General features: G+C 34.9%; 1 protein-coding gene across 6 annotated transcripts in view; it reads left to right on the top strand.

Moving 5' to 3' along the window:
• CADM2 (cell adhesion molecule 2) overlaps positions 1-24,291 on the top strand; it is a 1,112,757-nt gene extending 1,088,466 nt beyond the window's left edge. For all 6 annotated transcript variants that reach the window (XM_035283216.3, XM_008986459.4, XM_035283214.3 and 3 more), the window contains 2 exons: positions 15,664-15,789; positions 16,562-24,291. In XM_035283216.3, the coding sequence (XP_035139107.3) occupies positions 15,664-15,789; positions 16,562-16,680 (245 nt within the window). In that variant the 3' untranslated portion in view covers positions 16,681-24,291. The remainder of the gene's footprint in view (positions 1-15,663; positions 15,790-16,561) is intronic.
• Positions 24,292-27,055: the final 2,764 nt, after the last annotated feature.

The raw sequence follows: 27,055 nt of genomic DNA, 5'->3' as shown, positions 1-27,055 counted from the left end.
CAAGCAGTTACTTTTTAACACACATTAATCATCTATCCTGTCTATCATCTTGATAGCAACTTTCCTCTTATGAAAATTCTCCTATGATGGTCTAATTCAGTTTGGATCAGGTTCAATTTTACAGTTAGGAGCTTGGGCAGTAACATAATGTTAAATATTTACTAAAAACCTGCTAAATTTGGTATGAAAATAGTAACTATGTTGCAAGACTGATTTATGGTCAAAATAAGTTTACGCTTATTTAATTTAATAAAGTAATAATTAATAGATGTGAAAACTAAGGCAGAGGGAGCCTAAGTAAATTGTATAATGGTCACATAGCTAGTGTGTAAAGGAACAGTAAGGGTAAGATGAGAGTGCTTGACTTACTTTCTATTTGAAAAGAACTTGGTAGATGAAAAAGTAATCAGATAACATCTATTTAAGCTTAATATTTTAATATTTATAGCATGCACAAGCCTTTTCCCCTGGTATGTGTTGGTCTCTTTTTAATGATGTATGGAAAAGACATATATTTATTATTGAAACTGAGGAATGATTTCAATTATTATTTATAGTGGTTTTCAAAACTCATAAACATGGTTAATATAACTTATAATTATCAGAATAATCAATTCAAAAAATATATAACAGAACTGGTTCAACTATACTCACTAGTACTGTAGTATACCTTTAGAACTGACTCGTTTAAAAATATATTTTAACAGAAATGGTATTGTATGTCTAGTGTATTGACTCATAAAAAAATTAATATGTTTCTAACAAGTGATGTTTCTTTATGATTTAAGTGTTTATTTTTCCATCAGATACATTTCTGCACACGGATAAACATCACAATTAATTGGTATAGCCTAAAATTTTAGAATAATATGGAGTGATATAAATGATCTCATTGGCAAATATTTATTATTTATTATACTAAGATTTTAAAAAATAAATCTATGCTACTTTTGTTGAAGCATACTTAATTTAAATATAATAAAGTCAAGTTTTTTTTAGTTCAGCTTAAGAAGAAATATGTTTAAACCTATATTTACTCTTATGCAAAAATAATTGCATGCGATATATTTAACCTTCATTCTGCTTAAACATATCTTAATTTATCTTTTTAGATTTTCACAAAGTACATTGCCAGAATAGATATATGGCAATGTCATATTCAAGTCATTTATTTTTCTTCTTAATGGTTGCTCCTATTTATTTATTTTATGTGTGTAGGCAGAGAACAGTGATGTGTGAAGAGTTAGGTATTGTTGACATTGAAGGCAGAACAGCTCCAAGACAGAAAGACATGAAGCAACAGAATAAAAAAAATAGCAATTTATATAGATCACATAAAAAAACTGGGCACTGTGAAATGAATTTTAGTATATTTTTTCTGATAAAAGCAACCCCAAACTACAAAATGCAGGCTTGCTTACAATGTCTAACCTTATGAAGCCCATTGTTTATTTGCATATTTATTGAACACCCATTAGATATGACATATACATATGTTCTGTCTTAGTCCATTTAGTCAGCTATAACAAAATACCACCAATTGGGTCGTTATAAACAACAGAAATTTATTTCTTACAGTTCTGGATGCTGAAAATTCTGAGATCAAGGTGCTGGAAGATTCAGTGTCTGTTGAGGGCCTGCTTTCTCGTCCACAGATGTTGTATTATCTGTGTACTCACATGGTGAAAGGGCCAAAGCAACTCTACCTCTTTTATAAGGGCACTCATTCCATCAATGAGAGAAGAACTCTCATGACCTAATCACCTTCCAAAGGCTTCACCTCCTAATATCATCACATTGGTGATTAAGATGTCAACATATGAATTTTGGAGGGACGTAAACATTCAGACCATAGCAGATTCCCTATGAACTAATTTTTTTTTAACAGTGACTGTTTTGAGAAGAGCAGAGCAGGTACATATTCTTATTTATAGACGGAGAAACTGAAACTCTACACTGGTCACAGGAAAACTAGAGTGAAATACTATTGGAGATCTCTGAGCTTAAACGAGACTATAGTTTTATGAAGGAAAATTAGACTCTACATCAAGTGCCCGATGGATAATTTAGCTGAGTTTTCCCAGCAGCAAATGGCCAACCATGGCAATCCAAAAACTGACTTTGTTTTCCCTCTGATCACCTAGATAACCTTAAAAACCATTCTTTTCTTTCACCTTCCTCCTGCTATCACACAGGTAATCTCATGGAAAGTTCTCTCCCTTTTTGAATGTCAGAGAGAAAGGAGGTGAAGCATTTTGTGATGGGCCCTTAGTTCTGATAGCTGCACTGCTCTGCTGGATGAGAGTCCTCTCTATAGAGTCGTTCAAATTCTTCAGAGCTAAAAAATTTCCTCACATGAAAGAGTTGAGGAAATACTAGCCTGCATTCACCAGCAAAAAAGGTCACTGAAAGGAAGAGAACTGTGCTAGAACCTACATTTTCCAAAAACAGAAATACCATTTTAGGATATGTTTTCCATTTAATTTTTCTCAAGAACAGAAAAGAGTATCTTCTTCAAGGGCATATTTTATTTGTGCCCATCACATTATTGATTATGTATAAATATAAATTAATAAAATTGATTGTTATGTAATTTGGATGTCTGTAAACGAGGAAGAAAAGTTAAGCAGATCAGATTGTGAAAGGGGACAACCTTCCCAGGAGGGACGGTGCAGCCCAAGGCATGAAGTTAGTGCACAGGGTGACAACACTTTCCTTCTGCACTCCAGATAATCTCATCTCACTTACTGAAACATCTTGTAAATTGATTATGTCTCTAAGATAAACAGCCTTGGAACACTAAAAACAAGCAAAATGCAAACAAAGAAAATAGTGATTTTATAATTAGTGTGGCCAAATTTTTTGGATAGGAAGCTTATGAATAAATACTATTGATTTATTTTTTACAGATATCTTACAGGTGGGGCCATTTGTTTATTACTAGCTTAATGGGGAAATAAATTTATGTTACACTAAATACATTTTGAGAGGAAAGATTAAGTTTTGTGTTTGCTTGGATTTGCTTTAACCTATCATTGAAAATCTGTTGTATACTGTGGCCTTAATTTAAAAACTCATAAAGTTTCTACACATCTTATGTATAGTTAGAACTATGTGTAAATCACTGCACAAATATGAAGAACTTTATATTTTCATGTTTTCCATCTCTTGGTATTTCTTAGGTGCTTCTGTTAGGAACAGTAATTGTATATCACATTAGAAGGTAATGGAATGGCCCCTGAGTGACTGCAGTGATGTGTTTCTCTCCAGGGACCTTGCTAATGTCATATACTATCAAAGAACAGTTTATTTTTTCCCATAAATTATGTATAACTGTTTCTAATGTTTTACCATACTGCCTCTCTTTCTGAAGCATTATTCTTTTTAAAGAGGGGCAAGTGGGCCCGTAATTATGTGGAAAAAATTCTAATTTAATATTAGAATCAAATTTTAAAAAGTATTATTAAGTACATATCTAGATGAGTCATTTTTACTTAACAGTAATTTCTAAAATATTCAGATAGTAACAGTTTTGTTATAATTTAATATGATGAAGGGGCAGTGATCCATTGCTCAGCACAGTAAATTGGTATATAGAAAACTATCTGTTTGCAATTTAGCGTAAGAATTTAATATTATGCATTCACTCATTTTGCTTAGCCCTTAAAACTGTGTAAAAGTGCTGCAGCAGTTATATTACTTGTGTAAGACACAACCTTTATCTTCAAGAAAACTTACATCTTCAGGGGAAAATACAACTTAAACAAGTGAATTAATCCAGGGGGAACTCCTGAATTAAATAATTCAAGAATAATTGACATTGACTGATCACCATTGTTTGGAATTAGCATGCACAGAGGATAAGAAGTATGTCTTACAGGGTGAAGAAGCTTAAGTAACAGGAGATTTTAGCATGGATGGACATTGGATTCTCCATCATGATAGAAGACAAAAGAATATAAATTATATGAGAAAATAAAATGCTATAAATGACCTCAACCAACTCTTGTTCCCAAAATAGGACTCATCTTAGCCATACTGAAAACTGACATACTTAATTTTAAAGCTTTTCCAAGATTATTTCAAAACTAGTTTAAGCAAGCTGTTCCATGGTTTATTAATCTTCTATTAATAATAACTATGATTTTCTGAGTACACACTTTACATACCTTGAATAAAACTGCAATGTACTACATAGAGCCTGACACAGATTAAATACTCAACAAATTATTCTCTCATTTAATCCTCACCCATCAAACTGCCACCAGATTCTTTTCCCATCCAATCTCATGTTATGCAAATCTTCTGTATTAACATTTTCCCTAATCTTTCAAATAGTTAGACACTTAGAATGGTTCACAGTTACCACATGTAATAAAAAGACCTGAATGAGTCTTTTAAAAGGCTGAAAAAGGAAACCTATATTTTCTACATGGCAGCTTATACTTTCCAATTTTCTTCTTTTTTTTTCCTCATAAAACTAATATTTGGATAGTACTTCCTTTGCGTCAGACAATCCTCTAAGCCATTTAAGAGTATTGATACATTTAGTCACTGACAATGGTGGGAAATAAGTATTCACATTCTAAAGATGACAGGCTTAAGAAACTTGACCTATGTCATACAGATAAATTGTTTAAGGTTTGGTGTATACAATTTGTAAATCCAGATTTTGTAAGCAATGTCTTCCACTTTACAAAATTTCACTGAGTTTTCTGTTAAGCAAAATCTGACTTTGAAAACGTATTTATTGTAATATATAACAACAATTGAATAATAATCGCTTTCTTGATATAAAAATGCCCTTGGAACCTAATTTTAAAATCTTTTAAATAAAATGATTTAAATTTCAATTATTTCCTGCCATTATATTTACAACTGAAAATCAAACATGATAACTTAATATTTTTTTATAAAAAAAATCTGACATGGCCGGAAGTGGTGGCTCAGCCCTGTGATCCCCGCACTTCAGGAGGCCAGCGGGTAGATCACCTGAGGTCAGGAGTTTGAGACCAGCCTGGCCAACATGGTAATACTCTGTCTCCACCATAAACGCAAAAATTAGCTTGGCATGGTCTCACATGACTGTAACCCCAGCTACTTGTGAGGCTGAGGCAGGAGAATCGCTGGAACCCAGGAGCCAGAGTTTGCAGTGAGCTGAGATTGCTCCACTAGATTCCAGCCGGGGTGACAGAGTGAGACTCCATCTCAAAAAACAAAACGAAACAACAAAACAAAAACATTCTAACACTAGAATGAAGAGCTATTTGCATTTATGCTTTCTGCATACTGTGTTTCGAGTTTGTACTTTATATTTTAAGAATGGAAAACATAATAGACCACCCTTGATAGAAACCCCAGCAATGATTCCAGAGACAGAATTACATAATTTAGGGTTTCTCCATGTTAAGATTTTAAATAAAACTGTAAATTAGTGTTATTTTTCACTCTTGTAAATATTTAAAATTACCGACCTTAGGTATTATAATTTAACATAATTTTCTCTTTTGAATTCTTTACTAAGAGTCAAATAAATAACCGTAACTGAAAGTTGTTAACTTCTAAAAGTTTTATGTTTATAATATCTTATGTGTTGTTTACACTGTCAGGTAAAAGAAATTAGTAATGTATTACCAAATCTCCTGAACTTTACTCCAGTGTTAACAGGCTAATGCCAACAAATCATGGGCTAATGCTTGAGAATGAATAATAATCTTTAAAGATACATGAGGTATTTATCTGAAAAATAATGCAGACACAGCTCCCTGTTAAGAAATTTCAGAAGGCTTTACTTCATTTTTTTTCTTGCTATGAAAATAGGAGGTAGATAAGAGGGGACGTATGATATATTCCCATCAAAGTTTAGCTGTTTAAATTACGTATGCTTCCTGCATCATTCAGGTGATACTTATTCTCAATCTCAAACACTTGTTTTAGTTGCTAAGAATAAAAACTTAAGGAGAGACTTTTAGTTCTAACAGTTACGGAGATTTCAAGGAAAAAAAAGCATAGCCAAAAATATTACTTTAAAAAAATACTTATATACATATAAAGTAACTTTTTTCATATCCATAATATCTTTAGAATCTTAAATTCCTATGACAATATGTTGATTTATTTTGTTGATGAAATAAAAGCTGAAAGTTGATATATTTCCTTCACAGATTATAAGAATGAACAGGATCAAACAAATATGTATTATAAATTCCTTTCTTCAAAAGTTATATTAATCTATTTCTGAATGTATCTGAAACAAGCTAAATACAATAGTGAATAGGATAAATTTAAATGGATCTACAACAAATTTCAGCAGGTCAAATTGTTTTAATGTCAAAAAAAGGAGAGGGACATGGCCTATATATATAATCTGAGATTCTACTGTAAGAATGAAGATTATAGATAGGCAAAAGCAATATGAAATAAATCGGTGAAATCTTTTCCTGGTAGTGACCTATATTGTACGATTCAGTCTCCATTCCACTCACTAGGTACAGATGTCATATAATTCATATTTCAGTTGCAAAGATAGCTGATCTATATCTATCTTTGCTAGATCTACAGTATTTATCCACAGCATTGAGAATGAGCAGGAGAAAACATCAGCATCAGAACTAAGAGTCTTTGTTCCAGTCATCCCAATAGTAAGATTAAAAATGAGAAAAAAAATCAACAATGTGTAAAGAGAATTTATTTACTTATTTATTTTTGAGAAAGAGACTGAATCCATCAAACCTCTTTTTCCTTATAATTTACCCAGTCATGGGTATGGCTGTATTAGCAACATGAGAGCAGACTAATACAGAAGGCATAAAATTTAATTAAAAAGTAATAACATTTTTTGAACCTTTCTAATGTCCTAATATTTAAATATTTCAAATCATTAAAAAATTTTTTCAAAAACAGAAAATACACACTGGGATCTGTTGGGGGGAAATAGGGAGGGACAGCAGGGGATGGGGAGTTAGTGATGGGGAAGAAGGCAGCAAATCACACTGCCATGTATGTACCTATGCAACAATCTTGCATGTTCTTCACCTGTACCCCAAACCTAAAATGCAATTTAAAAAAACAGAAAATAACATTATTATAAACATATGATCCAATATTAGAAAAACTATACAACTTACTAGAAGACACTGAACATTGGAATTATTAAAGAATCCTGCTGATTTTGAATAATAAATTATATAAAACAAAATATATTTATAAGTTTATAAATCCCAGTAAATAATCTGTTATACTTTGATTCTTCCAAAATTTTTCTGAAATTGATAGAAAATGTCTTTTTAAAGTCCTCCAACTGATTTTTAAAACCATAAAACTGGTGTAGGATCGGGTATACAGATCATTCTTATAGAAACAGATAAAATCTATAGACAATTATTTTATGGTAAGTTTCACAAAATTATCAATGAAAGAAATTGTGTAGGGGACACCTGGCTATAAAAACAGAATTAAAGTTGTATGTTAATACTTCATCCTCAAATCATAGGCCAAAATACATTTCAGAATGATTAAAGTATAGTAACAAAAGGGTTAGATGACAATATAGATTTCTGTGCATATAATCTTATGGCAAAAGTGTTTTATTTCATGGCCCAGAAGCCACTTGTCATAACATAATTTAATAGATTTGATTAAATAAAATTACAAGACTAATCTATCTGAAAATACCAAAAATGAAAAATAAAGAGAATTTGTTAAAAACTGTTCATCTTTATGTAAAGAGGGCTGTTAAAACAAAATTTAAATGGAAAAATGCACAACTGTATGGACAGGCATTGCAAAATTAAGGATTAATATAGCCAAAAATATTTAGACTTCCTTATGTTAACTTGTAATTTTATTAATTCAAAGCATTTAAATTTTGATGTTACTGTTCCACATCAGATTGGTAACATTGTAAAAAATTATATTTTTGATGTAAATACAATATGGAGAAAAGAATCCCGCAGGTACTCTTGATGGGGGGTGAATTTGTACAATTTTTCTGCAAGGTACATTGACAATATTTATCAAAAGTCTTTACAAAATATTTATACCATTGATCCAGCAAAACTTTTAGGAATTTATCGTCAGCACGTAAGACAGGTGTAGAGATATATGAACAAAAGTGATTCCTAAGTTCTCTAAAAGAGTGCTCAGTTCTGAAAGATATTCAGCAAATAAATAGATGTGATTTATGACTGTCTGAATATGAGAACTTGGGCGAGATTTTTAAACTAATTCCAGTGTATGTCACAAGTAATATAAATAGAGAATTTAGAGATATGACAGGTTTTTTCCTCATTTTTTGAGATTCATGGGCAACAATAGAAATTCAGAGAAATACAAGAAATATATATTCTAAAGCTAAATTAAAATTAACTGCTGTAACTTAATGCTTAATGTTTTTAAAGTAAACCTTTTTTTTTTCCAACAAACATTTCAAAGGTATATTGTTAAGCTGGGCACAGTGGCTCACACCTGTAATCCCAGCACTTTGGGAGGCCGAGGTGGGTGGATCGCTTGAGGTCAGGAGTTCAAGACTAGCCTGGCCAACATGGTGAAACCCTGTCTCTACTTTAAAAATACAAAAATTAGCCACGGCTCATTAGCTGTGGTATAGGGCACCTGTAATCCCAGCTACTTGGGAGGCTGAGGCAGGAGAATCACTTGTACTTGGGAGGTGGAGGTTGCAGTGAACTAAGATTATGCCACTAATTGCACTCCAGCCTGGGCAACAGTGAGACTGTCTGAAAAACACAAAACAAAATGAAACAAAGTGTGATTGTTAATTGGGCTTTTTTTTTCCAGACAGCGATTCAGTGACCAATATCGTTAGTTACTCATTTGACCCTCTTATCTTCAACTTTCATCTCCTGAGATTGCCCAGGAGGCTTACATGTGTGAGGTTTTCTAATTGGATGAGCCTTCATTTAGTTGCCTAGAATACAAATCACATTGTTTACTTAACTGTAAGGGAGACTGGAAAATGCTTAGCTCTAATAACTGAAAGCAAAGGAAATGTTTGTTTTTAGCTAGAAATCTCTGCCCCATATACCCTTCTGATCACCAAACCTGATCAAAAGGGTATATGGGGCAGAGAAATTTTAGCTGAAACCAAACCATCTAAAGAAACATACCACATACTATCTAAAGAAACGACCTAAAGTGCCATCAAGCCAAGGTATCCAACTCAAAGCCTAAGACCCTCAGATATGCACAACTCTCTTCATCATATCTGGATACATTCGTCCAGAGGTGAAAGGAAAAGGAGTTATTAATGCTCCTCTGCATCCCATACACAATAGACATGACAGAGAGAGGAGAAGCACTCCTTGACAATAAATACTCCCATTTGGAATTAAAGAAAGAATGAGATACACAAGATAATCATGGATCTGTGCAATTTTAAAAACATGCCAGGCTAGCATTACAAGGACCTTCTGTCTTGGCAAGAGTTGGGGTTCCCTGAAGAAACTGGATTCTCCTCTATTCATTCCATTTTGCCTTCCCCAATTCCACCCTCTGTGGAGTTAACCTTGTTAATCATAGTCCATGACTATATTTGAAGTAGGTGTTGGGGAGTATATTCTCCATCAAGGACACACACATTTTATAGTCCACTTTTTGCATTCACACTTTAGGTGTCTAGATGTTGTTTGAAGCTTCAGTCAGACTGTTTTTTTTCTGTCTAGACATACGATCCTTTGACACAACCGTTACATTAAAAATACGGAAGACTCAGAATCTGTTTGTCAGATTCCTGTTCCTATAATCCAGCTCGAGTTCTTAAAGGCCTTCTTCCCAAGCCTAATTCATTCTGTACTTTCACTCTCTTTTAAATGTGTCTGTAAATCGTAAATAGCTATCCTGAGGCTACCTGCAACAGTGAACCTGGGAGCAGAGGAAGTACACTCAATCTGACCTTTGTCATGGGGCTGAGTCTTAGTGGATTTTATGGTCAAGGTCTGCACTCAGTTTTATCCCTTAGTATGTGACTTCTATAAAGAGCTAATTTTCCAAACTTTTGAGTGCCCTAATGTCTGGGTATTCTTTTTATCTTTTCATTGCTTCTTGAAAACTGGCTATCCTTTTCTGGCTTGATCTCTTGCCTGTAAATTCCTCTTAAAGGCAGAAGATAAAAGGATATTATTAATTTCTCTTTCCAATCACTTTCTCTAGAACTACAATTTCCACTGGCATTTAAATCTTGATGCTGAGTATTCATCTTCCTCTTTCTATCAACAGCATTTAATAGAGTCCCAATGCCTGCTTTCCCGCCAAAATATATTCTTCCCTTTAATCAGCTACAGTGTTTTCTCCAGCGTCTTTTCCTATCTGACTGTTCTCTCCTTTCCTACCTGACTGTTCTCTCCTTTCCTACCTGACTGTTCTCTCCTTTCCTACCTGACTGTTCTCTCCTTTCCTACCTGACTGTTCTCTCCTTTCCTACCTGACTGTTCTCTCCTTTCCTACCTGACTGTTCTCTCCTTTCCTACCTGACTGTTCTCTCCTTTCCTATCTGACTGTTCTCTCCTTTCCTACCTGACTGTTCTCTCCTTTCCTATCTGACTGTTCTCTCCTTTCCTGACTGTTCTCTCCTTTCCTATCTGACTGTTCTCTCCTTTCCTACCTGACTGTTCTCTCCTTTCCTACCTGACTGTTCTCTCCTTTCCTGACTGTTCTCTCCTTTCCTACCTGACTGTTCTCTCCTTTCCTGACTGTTCTCTCCTTTCCTACCTGACTGTTCTCTCCTTTCCTATCTGACTGTTCTCTCCTTTCCTATCTGACTGTTCTCTCCTTTCCTACCTGACTGTTCTCTCCTTTCCTATCTGACTATTCTCTCCTTTCCTGACTGTTCTCTCCTTTCCTATCTGACTGTTCTCTCCTTTCCTACCTGACTGTTCTCTCCTTTCCTACCTGACTGTTCTCTCCTTTCCTGACTGTTCTCTCCTTTCCTACCTGACTGTTCTCTCCTTTCCTACCTGACTGTTCTCTCCTTTCCTATCTGACTGTTCTCTCCTTTCCTACCTGACTGTTCTCTCCTTTCCTATCTGACTGTTCTCTCCTTTCCTACCTGACTGTTCTCTCCTTTCCTATCTGACTGTTCTCTCCTTTCCTACCTGACTGTTCTCTCCTTTCCTATCTGACTGTTCTCTCCTTTCCTACCTGACTGTTCTCTCCTTTCCTACCTGACTGTTCTCTCCTTTCCTACCTGACTGTTCTCTCCTTTCCTGACTGTTCTCTCCTTTCCTACCTGACTGTTCTCTCCTTTCCTATCTGACTGTTCTCTCCTTTCCTGACTGTTCTCTCCTTTCCTACCTGACTGTTCTCTCCTTTCCTACCTGACTGTTCTCTCCTTTCCTACCTGACTGTTCTCTCCTTTCCTACCTGACTGTTCTCTCCTTTCCTACCTGACTGTTCTCTCCTTTCCTACCTGACTGTTCTCTCCTTTCCTACCTGACTGTTCTCTCCTTTCCTATCTGACTGTTCTCTCCTTTCCTACCTGACTGTTCTCTCCTTTCCTATCTGACTGTTCTCTCCTTTCCTACCTGACTGTTCTCTCCTCTCCTATCTGACTGTTCTCTCCTTTCCTACCTGACTGTTCTCTCCTTTCCTACCTGACTGTTCTCTCCTTTCCTACCTGACTGTTCTCTCCTTTCCTGACTGTTCTCTCCTTTCCTACCTGACTGTTCTCTCCTTTCCTATCTGACTGTTCTCTCCTTTCCTGACTGTTCTCTCCTTTCCTACCTGACTGTTCTCTCCTTTCCTACCTGACTGTTCTCTCCTTTCCTATCTGACTGTTCTCTCCTTTCCTATCTGACTGTTCTCTCCTTTCCTACCTGACTGTTCTCTCCTTTCCTACCTGACTGTTCTCTCCTTTCCTGACTGTTCTCTCCTTTCCTATATGACTGTTCTCTCCTTTCCTACCTGACTGTTCTCTCCTTTCCTACCTGACTGTTCTCTCCTTTCCTGACTGTTCTCTCCTTTCCTGACTGTTCTCTCCTTTCCTACCTGACTGTTCTCTCCTTTCCTATCTGACTGTTCTCTCCTTTCCTACCTGACTGTTCTCTCCTTTCCTATCTGACTGTTCTCTCCTTTCCTGACTGTTCTCTCCTTTCCTACCTGACTGTTCTCTCCTTTCCTACCTGACTGTTCTCTCCTTTCCTACCTGACTGTTCTCTCCTTTCCTATCTGACTGTTCTCTCCTTTCCTACCTGACTGTTCTCTCCTTTCCTATCTGACTGTTCTCTCCTTTCCTACCTGACTGTTCTCTCCTTTCCTATCTGACTGTTCTCTCCTTTCCTATCTGACTGTTCTCTCCTTTCCTATCTGACTGTTCTCTCCTTTCCTATCTGACTGTTCTCTCCTTTCCTACCTGACTGTTCTCTCCTTTCCTACCTGACTGTTCTCTCCTTTCCTACCTGACTGTTCTCTCCTTTCCTACCTGACTGTTCTCTCCTTTCCTGACTGTTCTCTCCTTTCCTACCTGACTGTTCTCTCCTTTCCTATCTGACTGTTCTCTCCTTTCCTACCTGACTGTTCTCTCCTTTCCTACCTGACTGTTCTCTCCTTTCCTATCTGACTGTTCTCTCCTTTCCTGACTGTTCTCTCCTTTCCTATCTGACTGTTCTCTCCTTTCCTACCTGACTGTTCTCTCCTTTCCTATCTGACTGTTCTCTCCTTTCCTACCTGACTGTTCTCTCCTTTCCTGACTGTTCTCTCCTTTCCTGACTGTTCTCTCCTTTCCTATCTGACTGTTCTCTCCTTTCCTATATGACTGTTCTCTCCTTTCCTACCTGACTGTTCTCTCCTTTCCTATCTGACTGTTCTCTCCTTTCCTACCTGACTGTTCTCTCCTTTCCTACCTGACTGTTCTCTCCTTTCCTACCTGACTGTTCTCTCCTTTCCTGACTGTTCTCTCCTTTCCTACCTGACTGTTCTCTCCTTTCCTATCTGACTGTTCTCTCCTTTCCTACCTGACTGTTCTCTCCTTTCCTATCTGACTGTTCTCTCCTTTCCTACCTGACTGTTCTCTCCTTTCCTGACTGTTCTCTCCTTTCCTACCTGACTGTTCTCTCCTTTCCTATCTGACTCTTCTCTCCTTTCCTACCTGACTGTTCTCTCCTTTCCTGACTGTTCTCTCCTTTCCTGACTGTTCTCTCCTTTCCTACCTGACTGTTCTCTCCTTTCCTATCTGACTGTTCTCTCCTTTCCTATCTGACTGTTCTCTCCTTTCCTACCTGACTGTTCTCTCCTTTCCTATCTGACTGTTCTCTCCTTTCCTACCTGACTGTTCTCTCCTTTCCTGACTGTTCTCTCCTTTCCTGACTGTTCTCTTTTTTCCTATATGACTGTTCTCTCCTTTCCTACCTGACTGTTCTCTCCTTTCCTATCTGACTGTTCTCTCCTTTCCTATCTGACTGTTCTCTCCTTTCCTACCTGACTGTTCTCTCCTTTCCTATCTGACTGTTCTCTCCTTTCCTACCTGACTGTTCTCTCCTTTCCTACCTGACTGTTCTCTCCTTTCCTATCTGACTGTTCTCTCCTTTCCTGACTGTTCTCTCCTTTCCTATCTGACTGTTCTCTCCTTTCCTGACTGTTCTCTTCTTTCCTGACTGTTCTCTCCTTTCCTATCTGACTGTTCTCTCCTTTCCTGACTGTTCTCTCCTTTCCTGACTGTTCTCTCCTTTCCTACCTGACTGTTCTCTCCTTTCCTACCTGACTGTTCTCTCCTTTCCTATCTGACTGTTCTCTCCTTTCCTGACTGTTCTCTCCTTTCCTGACTGTTCTCTCCTTTCCTATCTGACTGTTCTCTCCTTTCCTACCTGACTGTTCTCTCCTTTCCTATCTGACTGTTCTCTCCTTTCCTATCTGACTGTTCTCTCCTTTCCTACCTGACTGTTCTCTCCTTTCCTACCTGACTGTTCTCTCCTTTCCTATATGACTGTTCTCTCCTTTCCTACCTGACTGTTCTCTCCTTTCCTATCTGACTGTTCTCTCCTTTCCTATCTGACTGTTCTCTCCTTTCCTATCTGACTGTTCTCTCCTTTCCTATCTGACTGTTCTCTCCTTTCCTACCTGACTGTTCTCTCCTTTTCTATCTGACTGTTCTCTCCTTTCCTATCTGACTGTTCTCTCCTTTCCTGACTGTTCTCTCCTTTCCTATCTGACTGTTCTCTCCTTTCCTACCTGACTGTTCTCTCCTTTCCTACCTGACTGTTCTCTCCTTTTCTATCTGACTGTTCTCTCCTTTCCTATCTGACTGTTCTCTCCTTTCCTACCTGACTGTTCTCTCCTTTCCTACCTGACTGTTCTCTCCTTTCCTATATGACTGTTCTCTCCTTTCCTACCTGACTGTTCTCTCCTTTCCTACCTGACTGTTCTCTCCTTTCCTATCTGACTGTTATCTCCTTTCCTACCTGACTGTTCTCTCCTTTCCTACCTGACTGTTCTCTCCTTTCCTATCTGACTGTTCTCTCCTTTCCTACCTGACTGTTCTCTCCTTTTCTATCTGACTGTTCTCTCCTTTCCTATCTGACTGTTCTCTCCTTTCCTACCTGACTGTTCTCTCCTTTCCTACCTGACTGTTCTCTCCTTTCCTATCTGACTGTTCTCTCCTTTCCTGACTGTTCTCTCCTTTCCTATCTGACTGTTCTCTCCTTTCCTACCTGACTGTTCTCTCCTTTCCTATCTGATTGTTCTCTCCTTTCCTACCTGACTGTTCTCTCCTTTCCTACCTGACTGTTCTCTCCTTTCCTACCTGACTGTTCTCTCCTTTCCTACCTGACTGTTCTCTCCTTTCCTATCTGACTGTTCTCTCCTTTCCTATCTGACTGTTCTCTCCTTTTCAGTCTGCACCACTGGAAGTTCTTTCTCTTCCTGGATTTTATTTATTTATTTATTTAAGAATTTCTCTTTTTTTGTGTTTTTTTTTCCTTTTTATTGCATTTTAAGTTTTGGGGTAAATGTGCAGGACAAGCAAGATAGTTGCATAGGTACAGACGTGGCAGTGTGATTTGTTGTCTTCCTCCCCTTCACCTGCATCTGGCATTTCTCCCCCTGCTATCCCTCCCCAGCTCCCCCCTCCCCCACTGTCCCTCCCCTATTCCCCCCAGTAGACCCCAGTGTGTAGTGCTCTTCCTGGATTTTAAATATGGAAGTTCCCAGTGGTCCATTCTCAGACCTCTTCTTTTCTTCCTCTAGATACCCATGGGGGAATTAGTCAATTTCCATAGCTTTAAATAATATTTATATAGTGATTAACCTCAAATTATCATTTCAGCCCCCGCCTTTCTCATGACATTATTTTAACTAGATAACAGTAGAGTTGAGTTTATCACACCAAGGAAATACCTAAGCACATACACACACATATTTTCAGATGGAGGTGAGGAGGAAGGAAAATCCTATAGCTATACAAAATATATATGTGTGTATTTGCTTATCCAATCTTTTCTATAAAATGTAAGCTCAATGGCAACAGTGATTGATGTATCAAATGTTATATCTGCAGATACCTCGTATTTATAACATTTGTTCACCGGATGATTGGTTTAACACACATTAATGCATTTTTAGTAGAAATTGTGTTAATTTTCAATAACTTACTCTAATGCAGATAGGCATTCTAAGACTCACACATTAACTAGAACAATATTTTCCTCTTTTTTCCAGATCCTAATGCTTTGGCTGGCCAGAATGGCCCTGACCATGCTCTCATAGGAGGAATAGTGGCTGTAGTTGTATTTGTCACGCTGTGTTCTATCTTTCTGCTTGGTCGGTACCTGGCAAGACATAAAGGTAGGTTATCTTTCGTCAGAGTGTTCAACATTTGCAAAATACTCTCGACTAATTCATTGTAAAATATTATATCAGTGCATATGTGTATTTGTTTGTGTGTGTAGAATGGGGAGATAGTAAGAAATGCTAAATTATTTCAAGGAATTCTTGATTATGTCACCTAAATCTAAAGTTATATTGGCTTAGCAAAATAATCTTTAGCCAGTGGTCAGATGTCATAGAGTAAGCCACTGGCTCAGCATAAAGGAAATAAATAGAAGAAAGTTTGTTTATTTCTAGAACTGAAATCCAACTATAACTATTTGTTCAGTGTTTTTGTTTGTAAGTTTGTGAACACCCACGTAGCCATATTAGTGAGGAAAATACATATTGGGCAATGGGCCAGTTAGAGCTTTATTAATATCATCTGCTTTTAAAGAAGTTTACCAAAATAAATGGCGACAAGTTTGACATGACCATTTTTAAGATCTTAACAAAAGACCCTGATTGCTGCAGCTCTAAGGTTCACATTATCCCTATCCATCATTAAAGAAGTCACATTTACTTCTTACCCATTTCAGTTTGGCTCTTGCTGTAGTAAATAAAGCCACAACTTCAACTATAGCATACCTGCAAACTGAAAGGAAACAGTGCAACTTTAGAAGAGTCAATCAGGTAGCATATTATGTCTCACAAAATCTGGCAAAAGTTCCTTCCTAAATGAATGTAGCTTTAATGCTGGGTGTTTTACCAGACTCACAAAGCTAACGTATCTTTCTTCTAATATATGCAGGAACGTACTTAACAAATGAAGCCAAAGGAGCTGAAGATGCGCCAGATGCTGATACAGCCATTATCAATGCGGAAGGCAGCCAAGTCAACGCTGAGGAGAAAAAAGAGTATTTCATTTAAGATGAAGGCCAAGATTCTGAGTTTTACTACCAGGCTGACTGCTGGAGAAAACTGGCTATCATCTTTCAGAATTCATTTCTACCATCGTCTGCTATCCTTATTAACGTCCATACCGTACTGCTATCCGTAGCCAGTGTAGACCAACAAGCAGCTGTTGAAAGCATCATTCTTTAATTACTGTACCATCCATAATGCAGAACATTTCTTACTGCCTAAATTTCACACCATTGCTCTTTTAACATACAGTGCTTGAATATACAGCCTTAACAATGTTAATCATCTCCTTGGCTCATGCTATTGAGTGGTTTTTATACATTAAACGATGTATGCAGAGTTTTTCCCCGCATATTTTTCCCCTTTAAGTCATAGACCTTATCAGTTTGCCATTGGACAGCTTTCACAAGTAACAGGTTTAGGTAAAGACCTAATGTACTTAAGATTAACTGAAGGTTAGAGGTTTACAAATAATGTTTTCTACATGTCTGTCTTCAAAGACATGTTTTGGAAACATGCCCTGAAAAAACAAAAACAAACAACAACAACAAAAAAACACTGTAGTGTAGATTTTGGAATGTTGGAGATTATGCTGGTAATGCTGTATCGATTTGCTATTGAAATATAGTATTTGATACAGGAGCCATGTGTACGAATTGCAATCATGACATGATATCTTATATAATTGCATAGACCTTACTATAAGGACACTGTAGCTTCACTTACCAATAAATTATTCCAAATAATGTACTGCTTTGGGAATCACAAAGATTTCATTCATTTCTATAATTTGATTCTAGAACTTATTTGCTGCATAAATATTCACCTGCCTAAACAAAATCGAAGTATCCATAGGGCACAATTTTGAGACATTTTAGTATCTGTATATAGTGCATATAATAAATCCAATTAAACATTATTTGATACATATTTAACTTTTTTGGCTGTATGTAATTCAGTCATAAGTAAGCATTTTCTAACGTCCATTATATCCCTTTAGATATTACTTAAACCAGTATTATAAGTAGATAACATGTATTAGTATTTTTGTCTGTATGTCCTAGCACTGTTCAACAACAAATTTTTCTAGTTCTTGTTAATTTTTATTTGTTATACAATGGAAGCACAATGTTATAAGGAAAGGTAATTTTAAGCTAACAACCAGTGCACAGCCTCAGGTTTTAAATTACAACCACAGTTGAATAATAACCTAAAAATAAACTTTTAGTTTGCTAAAAATTTACAAATTTTTATTTTGCAGTTCCAGAGCTGCTTACCTATGTTGGTTTGCCAAAAAGAAGTGTTTAAGATATGTTTTCTGTATAAATGAACTAATTCTTTATATTAAATTCTTGTCTATGCATTTTGTGAGGTACAAACTTATGAAACAGTGAGTGATAGAGAATTTCTGCCATGCTTTTAACTCCAAAGTGAAAGTCTCTTTCTCTGGATTATTTTAAAATTTTGATGTATTTAACCATTAAGAAATGCTGTATTCTTAAATATGACGAAGTCAATCTAAAGTCTTATTATTTCTTCTAGTAAAATAAAATATTGTTAGATTAGTTCTTATTAAATTTATTATATGCTAAAGAATAAAACTCCAGTTAGATTAAAAAATTCCCATTTACAAGCATTGCACCTTTAAGAAGAAAACAAATATGACAAAATGGTAGCTATACTTGTGATGTCTGATAGCATGATGGCCTAAGGTTTTAAAAATAGTATTGTGGAATATATTTTTGGGGAATGAGAATGGTTGAGTACAACATCATGTATTAATATCAAATGAAAGACAAGGGTGCTGTATCTTATTTATCAGAAAAGTATAACACTTTTAAAGAAAATGTTAGAATTTTTAAGTTTCTTTTGATTGTTGAAGCATTTATCTTGTTGATTTCTACAAAAGAAAAAGGACGATGTCAGTCAAGCAGCACTTTTTCAGAATATACAGAACATAAATAATATGATGTGGTTGAGTGTTAACATAATAAATCATATACAGTATGACATTTTAAGGAAATAAGTCTGCATTGATGTGATTGCATGCTTGTTTTTACAGTTCACTCCATGCCATCTGTGGAAAAATGCAATAATACGTTAATATAGTATGGTAGTTTGAGAGAATCAGGTAGGTGCTACTAGACACATTGAAACTAGAATAGGTTTATAAACTGTTCATATCTTTCAATGCATAATCTTTAGAAAGACTCCACAAAGCAAAACTCATCCTGTTAGTACAAAATGGAAAGGTTCTCATTACAGAAGTATGTTGTATAAACTGCATCATCAAATACTATTTAAAGCCTAATTTCAGGATGCACTTACAAAATTACTACTCCTCATCGATGCTGTATTTACATCCCTCTTCATTTCATCTATATTCTACTTGGCTCCAACAGCTAAATTGTTGCCTAAATAACTCAATCATTATTTATAGCACTGTAAAATTAGAAATCCAAAATTGGTTGCATTTCAAGATTTTTGTCTCTTTTAACCCTTCAGAGTAATATAAAATCTCATTAGAACTCTTATAAATCCAGTTAGCTAAAACAACTAGATTATTATACTAGTTATAAACACTGGTATGTTATAATTTGTGGGATCTAATAAAATCTTTGTCCATTAAATTTAGTTCAGTTTAAATTAGATATCCTGTTCTGAACTGGAAAAAATACTAGCAAATGAAGTTATATTTTCATACCTTTAAAAAATTGTTTAATTTTCAACCAAACAAAAAGTAAATTATAAAAATTCTGCTCATTTCTATTGCAACAAGTCACAAACAATAACAATATTTCTAAATAGGAATGATGCCAGTTGCAATGGCTGGAACGTGCACACGTGTGCACATAGAGTCAGTTTCTGTCTCTTTTAACTGAGCACAGTAGCTAGGAACTCAATGGAAGTGGTGTGCACACACACACACCTTTAGTAGAATATGGAGCATTATTCTTTCCAAAAGTAGCTATTCTCTGCCAGTGTACTGTTTACAGTGTAAATTGATTGTCCTCCATCAAAAAACAAGTCTAAGCAGTATTTTTCTTTTCTTTTCTTTTTTCCATTTTTGCGTGTTCTAGATCTGATTATTGTCAAAATAAGGAGGAAAAAGAAACGTTTGTGAGTGCAAGAATAAAGACAGAGTGCATGAGCAGGGTGTTGATGGTGTGCATGTTTGTGTGTGTGTATATGTGTGTGTATAAGAGAAAAAGAGAAATAGAAAAGACAGAGAAATTTCAACTTGTTTTCTTTTACCAGAGAATCCAAGAAGCAGTTTAAGAAACCTGATATTGGAATTTAATCTAGGAACTGGATGATCTTATATTGATTCAAGATGCTTAATCTTTCATTGAAACCCCACAATTAAAATAACAAATAGAGAAAGAAAACTAACTTTCCTAAATATGGCAAAGAAACTAACACCTCATTTATTTTTATTTCTTTGTAAAAATATAAATAACTCAATCAAAAAGACAGGCTCATTTGTAATTATGTACTCATGATTGTAACAGCATTGAGATTCCATGTAGGCACATGTATAGCAGCTGTTTGACAGTGATGGCTCTTCCATGTAACATAGCAGTTATCGTGTAATTTAGTGCCACTTATTGCAAAGTGTTACCAAGGGGAACATTTCAAATGTTTTTTGTTTTTCTTTGGACATCAGGATAATTTAGTGGACAAAGAATATGAAATTTTACATTATGCTTTTTAATTGTGGAGAAAAGGCAAAACCTCGTGTCTTACTGCAACTTTCCCATGATATTGCTAATTACTTAGAGTCCTCTAAAATTGCCCAATATCATTTCCCTTTGCAAATGGTAATTTCTGATAAAACAATAGAAAACAAAAGATAACCAGTAATCACAGCCAAATAAATGAAACACCTAATGAGAATTACTGTTGAGTAATGCTTTTTATTAAGTGGCACAAAGTACACACTAAAAACTATGCAAAATATAGGTAACTACAGTGTACGTACATGTAAGTATCTTGTACTTGCTGTGTATGGATGTTGGAAACCCATGTAATTATAATATGCATTTTGAATATTGGGAAAGAGGAAATCTTAGTGTAGATAATAGAATTTGTTTTGAAATATACACTGGCAATATTGAAATATACTCAGTGCAATATCTGCAGTTCTATTGCTGGATACTTAATGCAAAGGGATTTTAAAGAATTCTTCAACAAGATCCTAGAGGTTGCTAATCTTCACCTCTCACATTCTAAAGCATTCATTAAAATACAACTAATTCAAGGCCAAGTTAAGTTTTTCTTATTAATGTAACACAGTAACATTTTTATTTGGATTAGTTTTTAGTGTTATTGCAGAGAAAGAAAGAACCTGAGTTTTAAACTTTAATTCATATCTAATTGAATTGGGAATTCTTCAATTTTTTTTGAAATGTGTGCATGTTTCATAGATTGTAGTACTTTTTATTATAAGTACAAATGTATTCAATGAGAGAACATAGGGTACTTTTAATAGTTAAAAGTCACTATATCTTAATGGGAATTTTAAAATGTATTTTCTTTTCTATTCATTTTTTTCCTTTCTCTCTCTATTCTACCCCCAAACAAGCCCTTTGCACTCATGCCCTTCCAAAGGCAATGGATAGAAAGTAGCAAGATAATAAAGAGAGTTAAAGGGGACAACATATAAGAATGGGTTCTAAAATCATCAGCATTTTTATGTATTGAGATTACTAATATTGAATGCAATAGTTATTGGATATAGCTGGTAAGTTCTCTGCCATGCATACTTACAATAATCCTTCTACCTCTCACTTTTAACATGGGCTATGATACTTCAATATAAATAGAGGAAATAATTATTTACCAGATATCCCAGGAAGCATTCTTATGGAACTATTTTAACAGTGCATTCCCACCCCCTGGGAAATCTCAAAAGCCAAGATCTTTCGTGTATTCTGTGGTGTATGAATCTGCATTGTTTTTTCTTTTCTACCATTAGCTTTTCCTAAAGGCAAAATATTATAACTTTATAAGAATAGTCCTTCTCATGCCTATTTAATATTTCAATGTTAATATAATTGTATTGATTTTTAAAAATAGTCAAAATGGCAACACTTTGCAAGCCAATCTGATATTTCATTTTTAAAATGTAACAATTTCTTATAAATTTATGCTGTGTTTCAAGTAAAAATCATGTATATGAATTATTTTACCAAGTAGTATTATCTGTATAAGACAAAATTTAAGTATTTAAAAAATTCCTCCTTATTAATAAATGATCCTCAGATGATGCACAGTATTGCCACAAATGCCCACTTCATTTTGTCTGCATAGACATAAGAATTTTAAGATGCTGTAATTTAATTCTTCTAAAGGAAATGACAGATTCTTCTGTAGCAAAAAATAAAAAACATGAATATCTCAAATTATAATGGTGAATCTCTAAAATATTCTTAAAGTTAAAGTAAGATGTTTCTATGTTATGTGGTTATGTTATCAATAATATTTTGTTGATCTTCACATATTTTATATACATATATATATCAAGTAGTGATATATGTGTGTATATATATATATACACACATATATCAAGAATTGTATGATTATTTTGGAGAGAATGGGCCCAAATGTGAAAAAGATGTAAAGAAAAAAAACACTATTTTCCCCTATGAAATATACTGTATATTTCAAAAGAAGAAAAGTTAAAAGATATTTGAAGATTTCAGGGGCAAAACAAAAACCTACCAGGGCTCAGCACTTAAGCACTTTTCCCACATCCAGGGTCAGAGCAGCAGTGATTCCTACATGGACTTTCAAGTGCGGTATGAAATGCAACATTACACTTACAAACAGTACTGTCTAACCTCAAATGTTTTCTTTCTTCAGATGCTTTTTTGTGTACATGATACTAGTAGACACTTTTCTCTTTATATTTACTGATAGTGAGAATCAGATGCAATAAAATATTGATGGTTGAAAGAAGTGGTCACCAATTGGTTAAAAAACTATGAAGTGTAAACTGAATTGTTATATATATATAACCTCTTTGCTTTTCTCTGTGTTTTTAATGTATGAACAAATCTCATAAATAGAAAGAAAAATAATCTAGAAATTTTTCAACGCTAGTACTCTTTCTCCTTATAAATGTATAAAATTTTAATCTTTTTACAAATTTAACTGTAGCTACTGTACTTATTGTAGATTCAACGACACAGTTAAGTCATAACCCAAGGACTTCTGAGTTTGAGATTACCGACCTGTTTTCTTCATGTTGCGTTCACATCGATATTTGTGAATTCGTTATTTAGCTTTTCATTCAACCAAAAAATTCCCTCAAGAAAGCTCCATTTTTGTCATAAACATTTCAACATAACCAACATTAGAACAAATCTGCCATGTTAAAAATAATTTAAAGACTTATCTCTGAAAATGGTATCCAGAAACGCAGGTGTTCCCGGTAATGTAGCTTCAAAAATAAAATGTGCTATTTATATGATATGAAATTCATAACTTTTGGAAGGGTATATTTATGACAGCATAAAAAATAAATTCTGTGCTATAAAGAAGATCCAACAAAATTAACCATCTAAGCACAGAAAATAGAGAAACACATTAATTAAATCTACTCTTGTCATTAACATTTTCAGAAAACAAAATGCATATTGTAATATCAGGTACATGACACTTGCATGTTGATATGCCTATATACTTACAAAGTATTCAATGTGTACTTAGCGGCGCTTAAAATATGTCATGTACAACTCTTATAACCACTTTTACAGGGTTCCCATTTCCACTTCATCTTTCAGTAAAGTCTTGTCAGAAAAAAATTGCCTGATAAATATGGAAAAATAAAATTTGAATTTTAGTTATCTGTTGGACATTACTGAACTGTCTATTCATTTAGTACATTTTCTTAACCTTGAAAACAGACATTGAAAGATGGAACTTTCTTTTTGCCAGCGACAGGTCATTAAAAAGATGGTACAAACTATATTTCTTTATGCCAGATGCATTATTTTGAATACCTTTTTTTCAACTGCATACATTATCCATCCCTTTTAGTTTTCCTCAATGACGCCCATTTTCCTTGTAAATTTTTAAATAGAAGTTTTAAAAATTGAGCATCAATGACATAAATGTTATCATTTGTACAACATTTAATCGTTATGGAAACATATGAACCTTGTAATATGATGACTAAGGGTAAAAAAAATGTTGCTGACTTAGGGAAATTTGCTTGAGATTGCCAAAATTTCAAATTTCTGTAAGGTAATTTTACTTATGTGTGTTTACTAATGTTGACTAGGAACAGAAGCAAAAATACCTAAACCTATTTTTTTTTAATCTTCACACTCTAACCAGTATGATGTATTTCAGCTACCTAAGATAATGCAATTAATAATATATCCAACCTAAGCTTATGCCAATAAGGATTTCAGATAAGCTTTTAAATTTATGGAGGATTTTCTTTGTGTCTTTGGAAGTTCACTTACCATAAGGTATTTTATAGTCTACTTTAAATAACAGATTTTGTTACACAGGGTAAGCCAAAGGCTGTACAAGACAGTGTCATTGGGTCTCATACTTGTGTTAGATCATGAAATATTCCATTAAAATTTATCTGTAAATACAAGGCAAGATTTTGTATCTGGTTTGTTTTATTAAATAATATTCTATTTTGTTTTTAATTCACATTTTTTTATTTAATACAAAATGCACTGCATTACAAGTTAAAAAATTTGACACTGTATCGAAGATCAGATTTGGCACATCTGAAAGAAAATGAGGACATTTGAAGTAAAACATTTATGCACATGTGTCCTTTAAAAAAATGTTACTCAACAAGTCCACTCTTAATGCAGCTTTCCAACTGTATACACATACGGAACCCGTGCTTCCTAGGTAAATCAACTGTTTTCATAATGCCAATTCTTATTTTGGTCAAATTATGTTTGGAATTGAAGGCACACCAGAAAATCTGGTTCATACAATTCACTAAAGGATATTAAGTCTAAGTGTTATTAATTATTGGGTTTTGATGCATATGAAAGACTTTAATTATATGATAATTCCAGGATAATGCCAATATATAACGGTATACACATTTATATTAAGAAGTTCCAGGAAATGTATAGTTTTTTTTTTAAGAAATTTTCAAACCGTACTTTTTCTGTTTTGTAAAATTTAAGAAATTTTATCCTCTAGTGTTTTGAAACTTAGAAAATACAGAAAAACATAGAGAAAAGATTAAAGGAGAAAAGCAGTTTCTCGGTGTAATTTCAAATCTGTCTAATCACTTAGACTGCTCTGTGTCACATGTCATTTAATCAACACGTAACCATATGGTTAGGGTGAGGGTGAAAATAGCACAACTGTGGAACACCTGTATTGTCATCAGTCCGCCTCATGAACTTTACCAAGAACCTGAGCAGAGTATTTTATGCTGATACCTTCAAAACTCAGTTCTGTAATATAATTAAATTATCCTTCCAATAATTGTTGTTTTCTTTATATTTAAGCATTCCTATGCTGGATGGAGGAATAGGGACATTTGGTGCTTTAAAAATTATAATTATTGCAATACGTCTTATGTTTTAAGCAAACAAAAAATGACAAATGAATGACCTATCTTTCAACCACTGTTTATGATCTTGTTTGGTATTTTGCTATGTTGATTTAAGAAAAGCTCTGACTAATAAGCAAATCCTTTATTATGCTAGAATATATAGAAAATCAAATCACCTTCTTTTTAAATTTTTTGAAACTGAGTTTCAGTTTGTCACCCTGGCTGGAGTGCAATGGTATCATTTCAGCTTATCGCGACCTCAGCTACCCAGGTTCAAGCAGTTCCAGTGCCCCATCCTCCCAAGGAGCTGGGATTACTCTACAAGCATGTGTCTCCAAGCCTGGCTAATTTTTTTGTATTTTTAGTAGAAACGGGGTTTCACCATCTTGGCAGGCTAGTCTCAAACTCCTGGCCTCAGGTGATCCTCCTCGATCTCCCAAAGTGCTGGGATTACACCGCACCAGTCCAAATCACCTTCTGAAGACTGGCCCACACATCGACTAGAATGAGTACCTTACTGAGAGTCCTAAAAACACATGCCTTGTACATACTATCAAAACCTTCATTCATTTTGTCTCTACCAATCTAAATCCTTATCCAGAGAGAGGATACATATTATATGAACACACAGGATATTTAAAAATACATGATAGTGTAGATTGGAGTTAGTATGCAACAATAATTTAATCGAGGCACCTTTAAGCTGACGAAGTACTTCTGGAAAACTCACATCCTCGGAATACTGCTTCAACTAAGGTATATTTCAGAAATGCATCTTTTTACTTGCGAATTAAAAGAATATCAGGACATGAAAAATTTTTCAACATATTGGGGATCAAAAAAGAATTGAAAAATTCCTAAGGTAAGGTTTGCATATTTGGCAATTTTACCAAAGAATGGAACATATTATAATATCCTGCTAGAGATCAGAGAAGCTTTAGGGAATGTATTCTCAGATGGTTAACAACTCCACAAACTCTGATAGCACCGTGACAGGGGGATTTAGGATCTAATGACTCCATTTTTTTTTTTTTTTTTACAATATAGTCTACCAATTACATATTTATTTGCTTAAAGGGGTCTGTTGGGGGGACTAGGCGTGGGACTGTGGGGGGTAGGGAGTTGGGGAGGGATAACATGGGGAGAAATGCCAGATATAGGTGATGGGGAAGAAGGCAGCAAACCACATTGACATGTATGTACCTATGCAACAATCCTGCATGTTCTTCACATGTACCCGACAACCTAAAATGCAAAAAAAAAAAAAAAAAAAAAAGGTATATAATTTAAAAAAGTAACTTTTCAAAACTAGATTTGTTTCCCTGAAAAGAAAAACCTATCAACCTTGGACCTCTTGCTATGAATTATTCACTCACCTGCTTCAGGCTATTTTCTGCTCCTAAGCACTGAATAACATATGCACTGCCTCATACGACCCTAAAGTCCCTTCTGTGGCCTGTGGGAACTCTACAAGTTACCGGTATTTAAAATCGTATTTTGATTACTGATTGTCCTGCTAATCTGGTGGAATCATAAAAGAATTTCACATAAACACAGAACTTTGCTTAGAATTGGGGACATATTTTAAGTCTAACCACGAATCCCAGGCTAAGAAATTCCTGCCGTGGCCTTGCACCAAGCATCATGTTTCCCATTTCTAGAAACACTCCTCGTTCACATTTGTCCTCCTAGCACCCAGCCGCTACTTGTGGTCTTGGTGTTAAGATGTTGGAGTATTCCGCCATGTGATTCTCTACTTCCACATACCTTTTGCCTTCCCGAAGACATAAAAAAAAAAAAAAAAAAAAAAAAAAAAAATTATGTTTCCAATAA

The sequence above is a fragment of the Callithrix jacchus genome, chromosome 21 (assembly GCF_049354715.1).
Source record: "Callithrix jacchus isolate 240 chromosome 21, calJac240_pri, whole genome shotgun sequence".
NCBI classification, from domain to species: domain Eukaryota; kingdom Metazoa; phylum Chordata; class Mammalia; order Primates; family Cebidae; genus Callithrix; species Callithrix jacchus.
This window is presented reverse-complemented; position numbering and strand designations above follow the sequence as displayed.